Genomic DNA, 19959 nt, shown 5'->3' on the forward strand with positions numbered 1-19959 from the left:
CCTTTTTCTAAAGGATTTTTTTACGTGGTATTAGAAAACTGTAGTTTTTGTTGATGATAGGAGGGGGTAGTTGGAATACTTATTCCCTTTTGTGACGATATCCATTCTCAGACTAAGACCTGGTATCAGGGGTCCTCCTCACTTTGAAACTACTGAGGACCCCAAAGAGATTTGCTTATGTGGGTTTTGTCTATTAATATTTACCATATGGAAGTTAAAATAAGTTTTAAAAAAATTTCTCGATTTAAAAATAAAGAGTGCCTGTGTCCTCCCGTGCCCATCCTCGCAGCGTCTGCGATGGTGGAAGATGGCGCGTTCTCAGGGCTGGATTCAGCGTGTGCAGCATCCTCGTGGGGCCCCGGGACCCTGCACTGCACACGAGCGAGGCGGCAGTGGTGCCAGGGCAGTAGCGTAGATCTGGGGTCCCGGGGGCTCCCTGGCCAGCTCTCTGAGGGCCGTGGCCCGCAGGCTCCGCGCTTTCATTTTTCTTTGTGGAACAGGAGAGGTGTGTATTTGCGTATTCTGGTCTGTTTCTCTCGGGTCCTGAGGGTCTTGAGAGCAGGGAGCCTGTCAGGGAAGGTTGGTTGATACTCACTGCCCAGGGCCGGTGGCTCGGTCTGTCGGGTCAGCGCTGGGAGCCCCACCCCTTACGGCTGTCGTTAGCAGTGAAGCTGGCCTCAGGTCTCTAAGTTGGTTGTAAACGCAGGCGGGGGAAAGGGTCTGAGTCAGTTAAAGTGGTGCTGATTGTGATGCTGGTAGAACAGGGAAGACAGAAGTTGCTAACATTTTGCTTTGTGACCACCTAGAGGGGTGGGACAGGGAGGGCCGGAGGGAGATGCAAGACGGAGGGGATACGGGGACATGTGTATATGTATAACTGATTCACTTTGTTATACAGCAGAAACTGACACACCATTGTAAAGCAATTATACTCCAATGAAGATGTTAAAAAAAAAAAAAGATTGAGGGGCCGGACTGACCTTTTGTAGCCTTGGGCTTCTCAGGTGTTCTCTGGCCAGGGCCCTGGAGTGTTGTTTCTGTATTCACTGCAGTACAGGACACTTTTATGTAAATATACTGGAAGTTGCAGAATGATTTTTTTCCCAACAATCATCATGTGATTGTCATATTTGTAATTGTTTTTAACTTCCACGGTCAACATGGCAATGTGAGTATGTGAGTTAGCATTTTCTTTTCTCCCTCTGGAAACTCACAGAGGCAGCTAGGAGGATTGGGAAGGAGGGATGGAAAATTCCTTTTTCAGAGAAATAGGCAATGTAATTCACAGATTCTAAAATCTGTTTAAGGCTTACCCAGAGTGGCTGAGATTGGGCAGAAACAGTATGGGAAGAAGTGAATGGATATGTCCAGGTGGCGAGGACTTGGCAGAGGCAGCTCTGGACCACACCAGAGACACGCGTGGTCCAGGGTGAGGCCCCTCGTGGGAGGTGGAAATTACAGGACGTGAGGGGACACGGGGAAGTGGCCGACACAGGACTCCTGAGACCCAGATTGTACAGAGAGGTGGGCCGTGGGTTCACCGAAGACTGATACGGATGAGCCGTATTTGTGACAACCAGCTCTCCCCGGAGCATCACAGGGGAGGGGACGGCACTGGGGCAGAGAAGCGGGAAGGCTGTCCCGTCCTTCCCAGGCCTTCCCCACCGGCCGCCGTGCCGGCATCGTGTGCTGAGAGCAGCTGAGCCCCTGACGAGCAGGAGCCTGGGAGGCACGCCGGGCAGCAGCTGCGGGAGGAGCAGTGCTGTGCGTGTCAGGCGGGAGGCTGGGGGGCAGACGTGATGTGAGGCCATCGGGGAAGGTCCGGCTCGGCTCGTGTCAGGCTAGGGCATTCAGAGGCGAGGGCACAGCAGGGCGCTGGGTGGACCCCCAAAGATGTGCCGTCGTGGGGAGGGTGTCACGGCCTGCGGCCTGCGCTCTCCTTCCCTGTCGCTTGGGGGCGTTTCCCTTCAGAGGTGATGCGCCCCTGTAACTCCCCCCGTCTTCCCCCCACAGCTGTTGCAGCTGATCGCAAAGTCCCAGCTGACCTCGCTGAGCGGTGTGGCCCAGAAGAACTACTTCAACGTTCTGGATAAAATTGTTCAAAAAGGTAAGGTGATGACTGATAGTTTTAATAATCTAAATCTTAATTAGAAATTCGGTGCAAGGAGGTTGGATTTTTCTTTTATTTCCCCCCAGTATTAATGGTGTCAAATAATGAGATGGTGTCAGGGCAAGGGCTCGGGCTCGGCTTGGCTGCTCAGTTCTTACGGTGTTATTGCTGTTCTTTAAAAGGTGCTTTTGCATACAGAAGAACATATTGTAATGAGAAAGATCATTTTTTTTGTTTTGGGGCCACATTGCGTGGCATGTGGGATCTTAGTTCCCCAATTGGGGATCAGACCCATGCCCCCTGCAGTGGAAGCGTGGCGTCTTAACCGCTGGACCACCAGGGAAGTCCCAGAGAAAGGTAATTAATCCCTGAGTTTTAAAAAGACACTGTTTCATGGGTAACTAGTTACAGCTCACCTTAGCTGTATAGTGTTTCTATAATTAGCAAGGTTGTGACTTAGTTCTTAGGCATCAGATAAGCCTGTCATTTTAATTTAATATTTGTCCTGATTAGTTAGTGGCCAGTAATAAATGGAACTTTGAGTTTATGCATATATATGCCATTTAAAATATCCATTCTCATGATTAAGTCTAAAAGAAAACAGAGTCTGACAGGTTTAAAGGCAAAACTGTAGACTCAACCAAAAATACACTATCAGACAATATTTTGAAGTTTTAAAATCTCATCATACTTGTGATATCTCAGAAATGATGCCACTTTGGAGTTGCAGTGAAATTAGATGATAATTTTTTATTGTGGTTAAATATACATAAAATTTACCATCTTAACCACTCATAAGTGCACAGCTCAGTGGTGTTAAGTACATTCACATCATTGTGCAACGATCGCCACCATCATCTGCAGAGCTCACCTTGCAGAGCTGACACTCTGTCCCCATGAACACCAACCAGCACGACCGTCCCTCCACTGCCCAGCCCCTGGCGCCCACCATCTACTTTCTGTCTCTATGAATTTGACTCTTCTAAGGACCTCATGTAAGGAGAATCACACAATACTTGTTCATTTGTGGCTGGTTCTTACCATAAGGTCTTCAAGTTTCATCCACATCATAGCACATGTCAGAATTTCCTTCCTGTTTAAGGCTGAGTAATATTCCATTGTGTGTATATATCACACTCTGTGTATCTGTGTTATATGTTAATGGGCCCTTGGGCTGTGAAAGCAGGTCATTCTTAACAGTGGGGGTTGACTGTATCAGTGTATTGTTTTTGTTGTTGTTTCTTCCAGTTCTCGATGACCACCAAAACCCTCGCCTAATCAAAGATCTTCTCCAAGACCTAAGCTCTACCCTTTGCATTCTAATTAGAGGAGTGGGGAAGTCCGTTCTGGTGGGAAATATCAACATTTGGGTTTGCCGGTTAGAAACTATTCTCAACTGGCAACAGCAGCTACAGAATCTTCAGATGACTGAGGTATGCATTTCTTGGCCTACAAGTGAGTACGCTCTGTTTTTCTATTACAAACACTGTTGTTACTTCTAAGCGTATGTGAAAGACTATTACAGCTTCTCCAAAGGTTTTTTTCCTTTACATCTCATAAATATTAAACTGTTGTAAGATGGATTAAGACCAGAAGACCCTTTAGTGGGTTATAGGTGTCATTGGAAGGACGGTGGGGATGGTAATTATTAAAAAGAGCTGATCCTGTGGGTGATGAGGTGGTGAATTAATTTACCTTTACAGATTAGGTATTTCAGGTTAAGATAACGTTCAGTGAATTAAGGCTAAATTGCATAGTAGTGACTGTGTTCATCTGCTGTGGCTTCTCTAGGGTTGACGTGTTGTACGTTGCATGGTGTGTGTCCATGTGTGTGTAGTTCAGAAGGACCATGCAGATAACTCCAGTTGTTCTGATGTTTTTGGTTTATTCTGGGAACTAGTTTCATCAAGAAAAATGTTGACCCTATTGACTAAAGTGTTTTAGGTTGTGTTTTATTTATCTCTGGTTGCTTTCAAAGGTGGCCTTGGAACACCGTAACTTTGGGCCATTCATTTGCCATCTAAATGTGGGATTTACAAAGAGCAATGATTCCCTAATTAAGGCCCTGCAGTTACAAGGGACAGTCTAACATCCAGTGTCCAGGCGGCCTTGGTGTGAGCGCCGCACAGACCCCCCCTCGTTCCCACGGGCAGGGGCTTGTGCTGTGAGGGCCACCTGCCTGAAGACACATGCACCTGGGGTGTGTCTGCTATCCAGGCCTTGATAGACGTGGCCAGGTGCCACTGTCCCCTAGTAGCTGATGCGTGGTGATGCCTCGTCAGCTGGCGAACTCGGGGAGCATGGGTGTCAGTGGTCGCGATCCCCAGGGAAGGGAATGCTTGTCGCACAGGTCCAGGCAGGGCCGCTGCTGGGCGTCATCTGGAGAGAAGTGGGGAGGAAGGGGGGCGGGCGGCCCTCCCGTCGCCTGGGCCTCAGACGTCAGCGTGAGCGCCCGCTCCTGCGCCTTCTCACTGGAGTAAGCGCGCGGGTCCTCCCAGCAGGTGGACAGCGGCCTGACGCTCAGCGACCTTCCCGTGCACATGCTCAGCAACATCCTGTACAGGTTCTCGGATGGGTGGGACATCGTCACTCTGGGTCAGGTGACCCCGACGCTGTCCGCGCTTAGCGAGGACCGGCGGCTGTGGAAGAAGCTCTGCCAGTACCACTTCGGCGAGAAGCAGGTGAGCTTGGGCTCCGGCCCCGGCGGCCAGGCCCGGCCACTTCGGGGAATGGACTAGAATCACTTACGGGAAAGCTTGTTCTTCATGTTGAGAATGAGCTGTGATTCTAAACACAGCCCAGAACAGAGAAGCAGAACAAGAGCAGGTTCTTCCTGTCGAGGACGGGCCCCTCGTCTTTCCCATAACTCAAGGCCTCTCTCCGGGTGGTGTGTCACCTCTGAGATCACGGGTGGCCATCCGCTCCCCGCACCCCTGCCCTCCCAGGACCGGGACTAGCCACGGGGACCGGCGGACTCGTGTGTGTCCCCCTCATCATTGCCCCCCTCTTCACCCCCTGCCCCGTGGTGTTTCTGGAGTGCAGCACCGACAGCTGGGCATCCACGACACGCACGGCAGCGTCAAGGGCAGGGGACAGTCTCGGACGGGGCAGGGGGCGATCCTGCCCCAGGGGGTCCTTGCCGAGGGGACAGACGTCACGTGTCTCTTCAGACACGGGCTCGGGGGACGTGTGGGGTCACGTGCCCGTCCCCCAGGTGGACACGGCCACTCCGGAGGGCATGGCAGGCAGGGGCGTCCTGGCGCTGAGCAGGGTCAGGCCCTGAAATGGAGAAGTGCGTGCTGGAGGGGGCGCGGCCAGGCCACGGGGCCGCCATGGTCCCCCTTCTCGGGGCGGGAGGTTGGGGGGGCGCCCCGGAGTGGAGTCCAATGTTCCGAGGAACCGAGAAGCTGTTTCTCAAAGTCGCCGCCCCATCGGGCAGCCCCCGACTGCTCCACGTCCTCGTCCCCGCCTGTTACTCTGAGTGTTTGGTCACAGCCTCGCGGGGGGTGTGAGGGGCTGCCTCCTCCCATCCCTGATGCCCGAGGCGCTGAGCATCTTTTCATGTGCTTGTTGCCCATTTGTATGTCTTTTCAAGTCCTTTGCCCATTTTGTATTTGGATTTTGTTTCTGTTACTGAGTTGTGTTCTTTTTGTGTTCTAGTTACAAGTCCCTGGCAGATACATGATGTATGTAACTTATTTTTAGCTTAGTAGTATGTCGTGGACATCATTCCAGATCAGAACCTTTAAGTCTGTTTAACAGCTGCATGGTATTCCATTGTATAGATTGAATTATATTTGAAATTTAATTTCAAATAATTGAATGTTTCATGCAGTATACTGCTTTTAAAATTGTTATGCTATGAAAATGGTCTGATTCTGAACAGAATTTTGTTTGTCTAGTTTTGTAGACACTTGATCCTTTCAGAAAAAGGTCATATCGAATGGAAGTTGATGTATTTTGCGCTTCAGAAACATTACCCCACTAAGGAACAGTACGGAGACACACTGCACTTTTGTCGGCACTGCAGCATCCTCTTTTGGAAGGTAAAAATTTCAGATGTACTCTTGGAGTTTGAGGATTAAAATTTGGAGAAACAAACTATTCACCTAACGGTAATGGTAAAAAAAAAAAAAAGTTGTATTTGTGATAAGATAATTACGTATCGCCAAGGACTGAGGCAGGGGAACAGGTTCACAAAAGTAGAATAACTTCGGTTGGACCTGAACGTCGGGCTACCCACCCCGTCCCCTTGCACTGTGGTAGCAGGTGGGGGCCTGTCCCCGAGGGCGGTGAGCGCGCTGGCTGGCGCCTCGGCCCAAGTCCTGGCGGGGCTGCTTTCTGCTGTTGTCGAGGCTCAGCCTGAGATGAGGCTCAGGATCCCCCACCCTCTTCTGGAAGCTGAGGGGGGCCCCTCACCTGTCCTCCACACTCGGCCTCAGCCTCCACTGTCGGGACCCCCGAAGACGGCAGCTCCAGGGGGCTTCTCCTCACAGCCCTGTGCCTGGAGCGGAGGCGAGGCCCACGCAGGTGCCCGGGTTTCTCATGTGTTTGAGCCACACTTGGCAAGTCTGGTCCTCGGTGGAGACGGAGCCATGTCCGCAGTTGTCTGGGCCCATGCCCTCCCTCTCTGGCTCCCTTACTCTCCTGTCCAGACTCTGATAAAAACAAGTTTCCAGGGCGGGGGAGTGGGGTGCTTCCGTGCACCTCCTCTCAGTAAAATCATTTCCAGAGTTTGCCTTGAGTTTGAATTTGCTTATTAACGTTGTGAAATTTCACTGGGGAGAAAAGTGGCGCAACTGGCAGGCGGTCTGCGCCTGCCCGTCCGTGTCCTCGGGCGTGGCTGTAGGGCCGCAGGCCTTCCGCCTGGTCAACACCTTGGCTGCTTGTGTATTTCTTTTGCTCTTCGTTTATCTCTAATTTGCTGCCTGGATTACATGGCAGACTCTAAACTGTTGGGAGAGAAATGACTACTTTAAATTGTTTTCATTTCAGATGATATCCGTGGTAATGTGGCTCTTTTTTAACTATAACCTGTGGTTGTGGGGTGAGAGGCCCTGTGTCAGCAGAGCTGTACCTCCTGTGCTGCAGGCAAGCAGGTCCTGCCGTCCCCACCCGTGACCAACAGGAGGTCACGTTATTGGTAACTTGTTGCTTTGTATTCTAGTGTGGCTTTTCCCACACAATTAAAAAGGAGAAATGTGTTACGTGGCTGCTATGGCTGTTCTGTGGAACCTTGTTCCTCTGGGGCAGGGGCACCTCGCGCTCGTTCTCGCCGGTGTGCCGGCTGTGTTCCGCGGGGACGCGGGTGAATCAGTCAGCGGGATTACAGGACATAGAGCGGAGCCCTTATTGTGCGCCCTTGGTCCCAATCACAGGGATAGACACGCACAGCTGGGCAGGTGTCCGTGGAAAACACGTGAGGAGGCGTCTTCACGGCTGAGTCAGAGCAGATGAGACCATCTAGTTGCTGCTCTGAACTGACGCTCCTCCCCCGGGTTTTCTGTTCTCCTGAGCAGACCACTTCATTCCAGAGAGAGACTGGGAGCAGCGGTGTTTCTTCCTGGGGCGGGAGTCTCCGCCCTGGCATGTGATGGGCGTTTCTCTAAGAATGCCGTTGCAGAGCGTGGGAGCCCTCCTCCTTAGTCTCCCTGTGGTTGGTGTAAGAATGTGCTGCTGAGGCATCAAGAAGCACGGAAGTTCTGGATTTTTTAAAACTGAGACGTGATTTTTTAGGTTTCCAGAGGAATTGGCCTGCAGATTTTGTTTATGAAAATTCAGAACAAGTGTCTCCTGCTGGTCTTTTGGCTCTGAAATGTTCAGTCTTGCCTTGAAGGCTGAGCACCTTGATGTCCATGCAGCCTCAGGGCCTGGCTCGGTCCACGCATGGGGTCACATTGCAGCTTTTTCTCCTAGAGGCCATTCCAACTTTATTCTGAATCTGTGGGTGGAAATTAAAAAAAAAAAAAGATGAGTCTCTGGAATTTCTGGTGGAAACTGCTTGCAGTGTCAGCTCCCGAGGAAGGCCCCCTGCGTTGCCCCAGCTGACCGGACTCTCCCCCCGGCTCGTCCCGCACCATCCCGTGGCCTCACCCCAGTTCCCAGCCTCGTGGAGCCTCCTGTCGGGGCAGACCTGCCGCGTGGAGTCGTGAAGGTTAAGCAGTGCCCTGCCCTGCGTGGGGCTGGTGCTCGGATGTGGCCCCTGTGCTTTGACTCACCTTCGCCAGCACTTTCTGCTGATGGGAAGACAGCAGCGTGACACCGTCAGATGCTGCCGGGTGCTGGTGGGGACCCACTATGGTCTGGCTCCCGCACGCTACCAGACTCGTCCTCTTCCGCCCATGTGGGCCTGGGCTCTGACCTCTCAGCTGCCCCAGCCATCCTGTCTGTTCTGGCTTCACTCTCTGGAGTCTGGGGGTCAGTTTTCTACCTGCCTTTGTGGCAACTCCTCCAAAGTGAAAGGAGGGGAAATACTGGGCTTAAGAACTGTGCAGCACAGTCTTGGAGTCACTGAGCCGAGTCAGCCAGGCGAGTGCAGGTGCCCGGCTCGGGGTCTGTCTGGCTTCCGTGGGGCGGCCCTCCCGGGTCGCTGAGTAGTGATGCGAGACCGCTGTGTTCCTTCCGCCTGACCGTCCTCCAGCTGAGTTTCTCGACTTCATGGAACTTTGGTCAACACTGGGGGTTGGGTGAGTTGGAAGCCGGACAGGATGAGTCCAGTTAAAGGCTGGGAATCAGGACCCCGTGTCCTTTTTTGTCTCAGCGTGTCCACTGCCAGGTCCACTCTGCGGGTCTGTGGCCGGAGCAGGGAGGCTGCTGGCCCCAGCCCGTGTTGATGGCCAGCCCCCGTCTCCAGCGAGGGTGGGGAAGCCAGGCCAGGTGGCCGGGCTGGCAAGAGGCGAGAGCGGCAGGTTGGTGCTGACTTCGAGCTGGAAACCGTGGATGAGCAGGCGTCCGTGCGGAGCAGGCTCTGGGGCGCCTGGGCTCGCGTGGAATCTGGTTCGTGCTCTGAATTCCACGGAGTTGACTCCCAGTAAAGTGGGAATGAGGGCACTTCCAAGAAACCTGCCGTAAATATTTGCAGTGTAAACCGTATGTGTCAGTGTCGCCCTGCGCACTTTGAGTGAACAGTTCCGACGAATATTTAGCCCTGCAGCGTCATCAGTTGTCAGTCCAAAACTCGAGGAAGTGGAAACTGTGGCAGTGTCCCAGACGGTCTGAGGGTGCTGTGGCCCTTCAGGTGCTGGACGGTGCCTTTGATTCAGCTGCCCGATGATTTTAGCCATTTTCGTAAATACACATCCAGCCTAAATGCTAAGTACAGTCTGGCTCTTCCTAATAACCCTGTTTTCCCTTTTTTCCTCCCTTCTCTGCACTCCTTCCTGACCCTTTCTCCGCCGTCTCCAAGGACTGCCGCCTTGCTTTATTACTCGAGGTACCTCCTGCTCTGCCCGCATCTGCGCGCGTCCCCAGGAGGCCGGTGCCCCTCAGGCCGCACCCTCTGCTGATGTGCGACTGGCCTGCTTGCTTTGCCACGACCGGGGGTCCCATGAGCTGCCCTGTAGACCAGAGGGAGGGTGTAGGCTTGGCCGCCGGGTCCCCAGCCTAACTGGATCCCAGTCCCGAGGCTGCTGTCTCCTGACCTGAGCCCCGTTTCTGCTGCGGGACGCGGTGCTGGGCCCTCTGGTGAGTGGGGTGGGCGGTGCTGAGAGCAGGTCCCGGGGTGGACCCTGACCCACGGTGGGAGGGGAGGAGCGCGGCCAGGACGGGGGCACGGAGCCCAGGGCTCCCTCTGGGGCCCTAACTCAGGGCGGCCCGTCTCCCCATCCACTGGAGCAGGAATTCCTTTGGGAAGTCTCTCCCCCGGGGAGCCGCGTGGCTGCCTTCATTTTCGTAGTTCTCATCGCTTGCTGTCCACGCACCTTTGTGGTGGGGTCTGGGGCGCGTTTAAACAAGCAGCTGGCGACTTCTGAGCTGCGTTCCCTCCAGAAACACGCCCCGTATGGTAACGACCCACTCCTCCCACAGGACTCGGGCCACCCCTGCACGGCTGCTGACCCCGACAGCTGCTTCACACCCGTGTCCCCACAGCACTTCATCGACCTCTTCAAGTTCTAAGGGCCCCGCCGTGCCGTGGCCTGGGCAGCGTGGTAGGACGCGTCCCCCGTGACTGAGCCGTGACCTGGTGCCCAGGCTGGAGGGCGTGGAGGGACGTGGAAAACTGCCCTGGCACCTGCGGGCAGGAGCACCTGTTGTTTCCACCTTTGAAGCGGGGTCAGGGAACCCAGGAAAATCATTTCTACTTCCTTCTTTAAAAAATTCTTTTCTTCTAAGCGCATTAAAATGTGCAACTTTGCATGTTTGTGAATGTGGTTCAAAAAGAGTATTTTCAGCACCGCATTCTGTGCTGAACTGACACTAACAGCCAAAAGCGTATGCTTCTTAATTGTCAGATGATAGTTGCCCGATTTTGTAGTGATTGGGGGCGGGGATAGATCATTGATCCTTGTAAGGACATTGTGCAGAATATTTATTTTTCTTGAGATGTATTTTAACTGTATTGGTCTTGTCCATATGAATCCTCTTGGATACAGAAGGAACCCAGGGAAGTATGTGCATGTCTTCTGGGTGCTCAGCGTTGGGTTGTGAATTGTGCAGACATCCGAGACCCACAAAGGCGTGAGTCTGGGGCTGTGATCCTGGGCTCATGGCCCGATGCTGGCAGGCAGGGGCCTTGACCTGGGGGCCAGACCAGTGTGACCTGCACTGTACTGCTCTGAATCCCCCTTTGCAGGCTAAGTAATAAATCATGTTTATCTACTGATTTTAACTTCATCAGTTTTGCATCTTACTGAAGGAAGTAGTATCAATGATTTTGATATCATTTATTGAAGTCTTTCAAAGATTGTTTTATTTTAAAAATATTGCATGTACATTTTAGAAAATTTTGAAAATAAAGGTTTATAAAAGAATAAAACTTGCATATAACCCTGCCACCCAGAGATAGCTTTGCTTACCAGAAGGAATGCAGGAATGGCCCTGGCAGGTGTAGGGGAGACTGAACAGGGTCAAGGACCCAAGTCATTTCTACTTCCTTCTTAGCACATGGAAATTTGCTGTCTTGCATATTTGTAAATAAAGAGTCTGTATTTTCACTACATTCTGTGCTGAACTGACACAGCCAAGACTATGCTTAATTGTCAAATGGTAGTTTCCTTCTGTGTGTACTGGGTGAAAGCTTTTCATAAAACCGTAAACATCATATATACTGTTTTCATTTTATAACCAGCCTTTTTTTCAAAAGTGTTTGTGAAAATATGGTTTTTACTGGCAATGTGGTACCACACAGCTGGACCAGATCACTTTGTGATCAGCATCACCACATGTGCACTTTTGTGCATCTGATGATCTCCTTACGATAAACGAGAAGCAGAACCAGGGAAACAAGGCAGTTGTTTGTAAGGATGTTTCCAGAGCACTGGCGACGATGGAAGGTGGCATCTTTCTCCCCCGAAGATGGACGTGAAGAGGCTGTGAGGTAGGATATGTCTTCTGAAAGCTTATTGGCGAGTTGTTTCTGTATTTTTTTTATATGTATACATTTATTTATTTTTGGCTGAGCTGGGTCTTCGTTGCTGTGCGCAGGCTTTCTCTAGTTGAGGCAAGCGGAGGCTACTCTTTGTTGCGGTGCACGTGCTTCTCATTCTGGTGGCCTCTCGTTGCAGAGCATGGGCTCTAGGCACGCAGGCTTCAGTGTTTGCAGCACGCAGGCTCCGTAGTTGTGGCTCACGGGCTTAGCTGCTCTGCGGAATGTGGGATCTTCCCCGACCAGAGCTCGAACCCACATCCCCTGCGTTGGCAGGCGGGTTCTTAACCACTGCGCCACCAGGGAAGCCCTGTATTTTGTTTTGCTTTGGCAAATTACCTAATTGTGTTCTTTGCCTGTTTTACTTTTGGGGTGTTGGTCTTTTCTGTATTAGTTTCTTCTTAGGAGGACATTAACCTCTTGAAGTGAGTTCTTTTCCCCAGAGAACATTAAAAGTCTTGGGAGAAGAGTCCAGCTGTTCCCCCTATTAATTAGCCCATTTCCACAGGCAGCAGATGTGCTTGGACCCAAAACTGCACACAGGCATTGGCAAAACCTGTAGGTGTGCCTGAGGCCCGCAGCGCTGGGAGGGGACACGTACAGAATTCCAGGCACACAGTTCCTGGGCCCTGTTCCCTCATTTACGGAAGATCAGGTGACGTGAACAGGAAGAGAGGGATCGTCCTGAGCTGCAGGTTCGTGTGGCATTTCTGAGTGTGGTTCCGTCAGGGGGCTCACCAGACTCAGGCTGCACAGCGTCACTCCCCGCGATGTGTCATCTGCACACCCTCGACCCTCTCAGGACGGCCAGGAGTGGGCCCAGAGCCGCCCCTGCGGGAACTGCCACCCCCAGGAAGTGGCGTCTGGAAGTCTGTGGTGTCTTCCTTTGCCTTGAGGTACAGTTTCTCACCCGGGTTGTGACTCATGGGCCAGGAGGAGCCACAGTAGGTTCTGCAGCAGGTCCAGGTGCTAGTCTGGGAGTTTCATGGCATCTGTTGTGCATTTGCTCAGGGCTGTCCGTGGAGAACCATGTCTCCTTTAGGGACGGTATTGAAGGATTTGATGTTATTTCTGCTGTAAATGCTGCTTTTAGAATCATATAGATTCTAGCAAACATACAGAATCAAACAAAATGCCCACGTAAGGTGTTTGTATACTGATTTTGTATCCTGTAACTTTGCTGAAATCACTAATTAAACCTAGCGGTATTTTTTGTATATTCCTTAGGATGTGGATATACATCGTGTCCTCTGCAAATAGAGGTGGCTTTTCACCTTTCCTTCTTTCTTCCCTCCCTCCCTCCTTCCCTCTCTCCTCTCCTTCCCAGCTTTCCGGCCAGACCCCCACGCACATGGACGGCAGTGCACACACATGCTAGCGTGTTCCTGGGAGGCTCTCCGCCCTTCGCCTGTGGGTGTGGTGCATGCTGGGCATCTCTGTGGACGCCTGTATCAGGGTGAGGTGCTTCCTTCCAGCCTCGCTTTGTTGACGTGTTTTGTTTTGTTTTGTTTTAATCATGAAAGGGTGTTAGATTTTGTCAAGTGCTCTTTCTACGTCTACAGAGGTGGTCATGTGTTGACTTTTGTATGTTGAACCAACCGTGCATTTTCAGGCCCACGTCCCATGTGGTTTCCATACACGGTTGGTGAGTTTAGTTTGCTGGTTTTACTGAGCATTTTCACAAGAGAGATTAGCTGTGCTTTTCTGGTGAGTCTTTGTCTTGTTTTGGTATCAAGGTGAAAACAGCCTCCTAGAAGGGGCTTGCTTTGGGAGCGTTCCCTCCTATTTTCTGGGAAGGGTTTGTGAAGAATTGGCATGAGTCCTCCTTTAAGAATTAGGATAATTCCTTGGAAACTTAAGTTACTGAGGAGAAGCGTCTGTTTTCAGTTTAGTGACATCCTCCCTTTTGGAAAATCCTTTGCCTTTAACGGGATAGGGTCGTTTTGTCTTAGCTGAGACGTATCTTGGTTAGAGCTCATTTTCTTCATCATGGGGCCTAACCTAGCAATAAACGGGCTGTAAACTTCATCTGCTTTCCTCCATAGTTACAGAAGGAAGTGTGCTGAAAACCATAGATGAAAAGGCAGAAGCTGTCTTGGCTTAATGACATTTCTTTCTTTCATTAACGGTGTGAGAAAATGCATATGCTTCACTCCTCTCCCTTTCCTGTATTCCCCACCAAACGCAGCATCACCCCTACCCTGTGAGATGCCCAAGGATCTGCAAAACTGGGAGGGAAAGCCCTGAGGGACCCAGTGATTTCCTGCTGCCGACACCTGCTCGGCTGAAAGGCCCGACAGCCACTTGCTTCTCAGCTCGCACTCCCCTGCTTCTATCTGCGTGTGGTCGCGTCTTCTGACCTCACTCCAGACGAGCTCTGCTTTTTGTCCCTTTTTGCAGAGGGAGCAGACCCTCACTTTTGGAGAACAGTGTCCCCTGGGTGCCCCCCAGAATCCCAGCAGGGACGTGCCACGTGCACCTTCCCGACCCGTTATGGCTGGTGTGGCTGCTCCTTCGCACTGCACAGGTGTGACTGCAGTGCCCCCTCGCCGGCACCGTCTGGGTGTCATCGGCACACGCGCCTCTCAGGCGTATTCCTGGGGGGGCCTGCTGCCCTCCCCGCCCCCAGCACCGACTCAGGCCCACATGGAGAACAGAGGTGCTCAGAGCACAGCCACCTGAGGACGCGAGAGGGCTTTTCACGTGCCTCTCAGGATGGCGAGATTCTCCACACACAGTGTTCTTCTGTGTCAGACAGGAGAGACACCTCAGCTGTGTTGTTTTTATTATTTGGATAAAATTTTCACTTTTCTTTGATAGTCATTTGAGAAATTTGCACAGACCAATGCAAGTAGCTTTTTACTATTTAATCTACATAGAAAATTCAAATGTCATTAAAATTTTTTAATTGCAGTAACATACACATAAAATTTGCCATCTTAACCATTTTTCAGTGTACAGTCCAGTGGCATTAGGTACATTCACATTGTTGTGCAAACACCACCACCATCATCTGCAGAACACTTTTTATCTCTGCAAACAGAAATGGTCCCCATTAAACACTAATTCCCCTTCCCCATCCTCCAGCCCCTGCCCCCCACCACCTACCTTGTCTCTGTGGATCTGACTACTGTAGACACACCATGTAACTGGAATCATAAAGTAGTTGTCTTTTCATCCGTGTTGTAGCATCGCTCAGGATTTCCTTCACTTGTGAGCTGAATAGTGTTCCATTGTGTGGTTGGACCACATTCTGTTTCTCCGTCTGTTGATGGGCACTTGGGTTGCTTCCACCTTTGGGCTGCTGTGAACATTGTGTACAAATCTCTCTTCTAGGTAAAGGTTTCGTTTCCTTTTGGATATATACCCAGAGGTGGAATTGCTGGATCACGTGGTAATTATATAGTTAATATTTTGAGGAACCACCATACTATTTTCCATGGTGGGAGTGTAAAACGGTGCAGCCTCTAACAGTGCCCAGGGGCTCCGATATCTCCACATCCTCACCAACACTTGTTATCTTGTGGGGTTGGGCTTTTTTTGTTTGTTTTTTATAGTAGTTGTCCACATGGTTGGGAGGTGATATCTCATTATGGCTTTGCATCTTCTCCTGTGCTTGTTGGCCATTTATATGTCTTACTTGGGGAAATGTCTGTTCAGGTCCTTTGCCCTCTTTTTAATTGAGCTGTATGTGGCTTTGCTGTTGAATATAGAAAGAACTACTACAACCCTGGACACTTAAGTCCTTATCAGCTAGACGACTTGAAAATGTTCTCTCCGATTCCCTAGGTTGCCTTTTCACTCTGTTGATTGTGTAATTTTGATGTCCAATTTCTCTATTCTTTTTTTTGGTGCCTGCACATTTTGTGTCATATCCAGGATTTCATTGCCAAATCCAATGTCATGAAGCTTTCTATGTTTTCTTCTAAGAGTTTTATAGTTTTAATTTTTGCGTGTGGCATAATAAGGTAAGGATCCAGCTTCATTCGTCTGCATGTGGATATGTGGTTTTCCCAGCAACATGTGTTGACTGTCCTTTCCCTAATGAACGGTTTTGGCACCCTTGTTGAAAATCATTTGACCAAATTATGCCATTATGACTTGGGTGGGGATTGAAAATCATTTGACCAAATATGCCATTATGACTTGGGTGGGGATTGTACTGACTCTATAGATTGCTTTGGGTGGAAGTTTTCCAATCCATGAACATGGGATGTCTTCCATTTATTTGTGTCTTTTTCTTTCAGCCTTTTTCACTGAGTTCATTCCTAAGTGTTTTATTCTTTTTGTTGCCATTAAAAATGGAATTTTATTAATTTCCTCTTTGGATTTTTCATTGTTATTGTATAGACCTGCAACTGATGTTTGTATGTTGATTTTTTGTTGTTGTCTGTAGAATTTTCTACATGTAAGATCATGCCACCTGCAAACAGAAAATTTTAATACTTCCTTTCCAATTTGGATGCTTTCTTTCTTTTTCTTGCCCAGATGGCTCTGTCTGTGTGGAACAGAAGTAGTGAAAGTGGGCATTTTGTCTTGTTCCTGATCTTAGAGGAAAAGCTTTCAGTCTTTCAGCATTGAGAGGATGTCAGCTGGGACTTTTTATATGGCTGTATAATGTTGGGGCAGTCTCCTTCTATTCAGAATTAGTTGAGTATTTCCATCGTGAAAGGGTGTTGAATTTTGTCAACTGCTTTTTCTGCATCAGTTGAAATGATCATGTTTTTCCTTTGTTCTGTGTATAATAGCGTGTATTAAATTGATTGATCTAATGGTGGATATTGTCTCTTCTTGAAAGTGGGGTATTGGGGTCTCCTACTATAATATAGAGCTGGCTCTTTCCTCAGTGTTTGCTTCATATGTTTAGAAGCTCTAATGTTCACGTATGTTTATGATTATTACATCTTCTTGGTAAATTCTCAACTTTTTAATTTAAACAACATGAAGATGATGAAATTACAGGATTATGGGATTTACTTTAACATAATTCTCTTGGTTGAGGCTAGGGGGTGACTAAAGATAAAACAAGATTGGCCAGGAGCTGAAAACTGTAGAGGGGCAGGATGTGTAGATGAAGGAGCTTTCGCCAGGGTTCAGCAGATCTTCTGTGAGGAGGCAGGTGTTAAATATTTTTGGCTTTTCAGGGCCCACATTCTCTCTTGCAGCCATAGACAATCTATACGTAACTCAGACTTGGACTGCGTGGGGGACATTGATAGCGAGTGTTCCAATTAAACTCTGTGGGATTTCATGTGTCACAGTATATTGTTCTTTTAAGTTGTTCTACCATTTGAAAATATAAACATTCTTAACTTGTACGCCATATAAGTAAGTACAGGGGGACGGCCACATTTGTCCACCAGGCTGTAGTGTGCCAACCCATGATTTATATAATTTTGTTTCTTCTTTTGGATATGTTTGATATTTTCCATTTAAAAACTGAGATGTTACTTTTTCAACATTTGTCACCCTGTTTTTTGATCACAAATGTAATGTATATTCACTGTAAAAAGTTTTGTTAAAAAGCCAATATACCAAAAAAAAAAGAAAATGCTACCCATAATTCTACTTCAAGGTAATTACTTAAATTTTGGTATCTTTCCAGTATTTTGTCTCACATTGCCTTTTGAAGACCTGTAAGCACCCAAATTATAAAGTGAGAGAAACAGTGAAGTACTAGAATAGAGCTGCGTGTCTCCTGGGGGAGAGCAATGCCCTCCTCTGGGTCCTGCTCACTGGTGCCCAAGGGAAACTGGTCTTCCAGGGGCTTCTGCATGTTGAGCTTTGGAGATTTCTTACAGAACAAAAATTCTTGGCATCCTCCTGCTAGCTTACTGATCCAGTTCTGAGTTTCTAGGGAGAAGAGAATTTTGAAACCCTAGCCTCTAAAGAAAAAAAATACTTTTCAAAAAGAAAACTCAAATATTTTTCCCGTCACCACACCCTTCTAGATTTATTCAGCTCTCTTGAAAGCTAAAATTCTACCCTGCCTTTATCACTAAATTCTGCAATTCTGAAGTCATGCTGAGACATTAACTTCTAATTACATAAACTTGTCCACCACTTCACTGAGGCCAAAGACCCTGGAGGGAGACTGGCGACCAGAAGACAGATGACAGAGGCCTGGGACAGAATCTTGGCAGATACCCAGAGAAAGGACTCATGAGTATCAGAACCCAGCACAAAGCAGTGGATTTGTACAGAAGCAAGTCCCCAGACACACATTCCTGCAGGCGGAGAGAGGCAACTGCAGGCACGTGAGGAGGGAGGGAACTTGTCATCCCCAAGCCCACATTTCACACCTACCTCAGTATCGGCTGAGCCCCTGCAGCAGGCCAGTCACAATCCATACACCATGTCGTGGTCTTGAGGACAAAATTAAAAGCAGCTAAAAAGACATTTTCCAGACAATTGGGAAAACCTGACTGTATATATGGGTATCGGATGATGTTAGGGAATGGTTAATTTTGTGAGGTGTGCCATTGACGTAGTAGTTAGTTATGCTGGGGGAATAGCTTCGTTTTTAGAAATGCATGCTGTACGCATTCAGCAGTGAAACGTCATGATGTCTGTAATTTACTTTTAAATGGTAAATATATATCTCAGCCTTGAAATCGTTGATCAGGTAAACACACATGTGAAGCAAATATGACACGTTCAGCAACTGTGGAATCTCAGTGGCTGAGTTGCCCACCACACTGTTTTTACTCTTGCATAGATATTTTCCATAATAACAGTTTTTAAAAACTGAAATGCTTGTCACTTCCAAATTGAAATGTGCCGGGTTAATTATGAAAAATAACCACCACTTAGAGGTTTAGGTGTAACCTGGCCTCCCTTGCACATGCCTGCTGCTACCGGGCTCAGGAGTGGCACACACTGTACAGAAAAAGCACAACTCTTAACACTCCCACACACACTGAGACCCAGGGGCCCCCAACTCCTCAGGACCCACAGTGGGACCGAGGTGTGGGGACTCTTGTTCACAGCCAAGCATGGCCTTTCCTGTTGTTAAAAGGAGAATGACTGTTTCACTGGGGATGGTTCTTCTCCTGGATGAGCTGTGAATGCACGGAAGCTGGGCGCTGGCTTCCTCACCATCGGGACCCTGGGTGGCTGACAGGTGCAAAAAGCGAAGTCCAGGAGGAGCCCCTTTCCTTGAACCAGCCTCGCAGAGCCTGCAGCTCTGGAATAACTTCCCGCTCTGAGGCCCTGGCACCCCTGCTGCCCCAGGAACGTCTCCCAAACTCCGCCAGCCTCTCAGATTCCCATCCTCCAGCTACACGGCCTCCTCACCCCACTGAATCCCATGCTCCATCCGCTTCATGAAAACGTTTGCCCGGTGCATATGGGCAGGGGGCTCCACCCATCCAGGAGGAACCGCCAGGTGGGGACACCTGCCCAGACGCCCCACAGCCTCGCCTGGCCCTCACCACATCCCACGCCAGCCACGCCCTGTCCAGCCACGCCTTCTGCGACGAGGGACAAACTGTGGCCTCCCGGGGTTTAAGCCAGCATTTAGACCCCGTCCCTGTGAGTCTGAAGCCAGGCCCTGCACCCCCAACCAGTCCTGGGGACACGTCAGACCCCTCGGAACAGCCCGTGCCTCCGGCTTCCCCACCTGGATCTCAGCTCCTGGTCCAATGAGTGCCTGGGCACAAACACCCTCAGAGCCTCACTCTGATCATCTGCAAAACAGGTGCAGCAGCACCGCCTCCGGGAGCCCCGCTGGGCCAGGTGCCCCGCAGGAGGCCGGGCGGCACCAGGGAGTGGAGTGGACGGCGCCTGAGACCCTCGCCCCACACCAGGGTCTGAGGTCTCCTCCCTGTCCTCCCTCTGCGAGGCAGATGCACGCGCCACAGCCACGTGCTATCTCTCCCTTGCTGTTCTGTTTAAAGCCACCATTTCTAAATTCAGAATTTCTGCATGAAGGCTGGAGTCGCCACTTGGGAACTGGAACACAGGTACTCGGTCAGAAAAGACGGCCTCTTCCTCACAGGGAAGAAGCCAATTTTCGGTTTATTCCCCCCGTGGCTTCACTGCCAAGTCCCCGTTCTCATCTGTGCAGGTCGGGGGACTCGGGGGCCACAGGCCCAGGCGGGTCGTCCCTCCAGGCCACATCCCCACTCTCGGGAGGACTCGGGAGCCGTGCCCGGGTCATGGTAGCCTTGGGTGTGGCCCCAACAACCGAGCAGGTCAGGGCCCCCTGTGGGGCTGGCCCGGCCACACCTCACCTTCCCATGGCCTCAGGACCAGCCGCAGTGCC

The 19959-nt window shown here is 50.1% G+C and overlaps 1 protein-coding gene across 1 annotated transcript in view; it reads left to right on the forward strand.

Moving 5' to 3' along the window:
* The window catches only part of FBXO25 (F-box protein 25), a gene marked incomplete at its 3' end in the record, with an annotated part of 48059 nt that extends 37834 nt beyond the window's left edge, over positions 1-10225 (forward strand). Inside the window, exons 6-10 of the mRNA XM_079726499.1 lie at positions 2014-2107; positions 3359-3543; positions 4609-4791; positions 6013-6156; positions 10136-10225. Coding sequence (XP_079582625.1) covers positions 2014-2107; positions 3359-3543; positions 4609-4791; positions 6013-6156; positions 10136-10225 — 696 coding nt within the window. The remainder of the gene's footprint in view (positions 1-2013; positions 2108-3358; positions 3544-4608; positions 4792-6012; positions 6157-10135) is intronic.
* Between the last annotated feature and the right edge of the window lie 9734 nt (positions 10226-19959).

This window comes from Hyperoodon ampullatus, assembly GCF_949752795.1.
Source record: "Hyperoodon ampullatus genome assembly, chromosome: 20".
NCBI classification, from domain to species: domain Eukaryota; kingdom Metazoa; phylum Chordata; class Mammalia; order Artiodactyla; family Ziphiidae; genus Hyperoodon; species Hyperoodon ampullatus.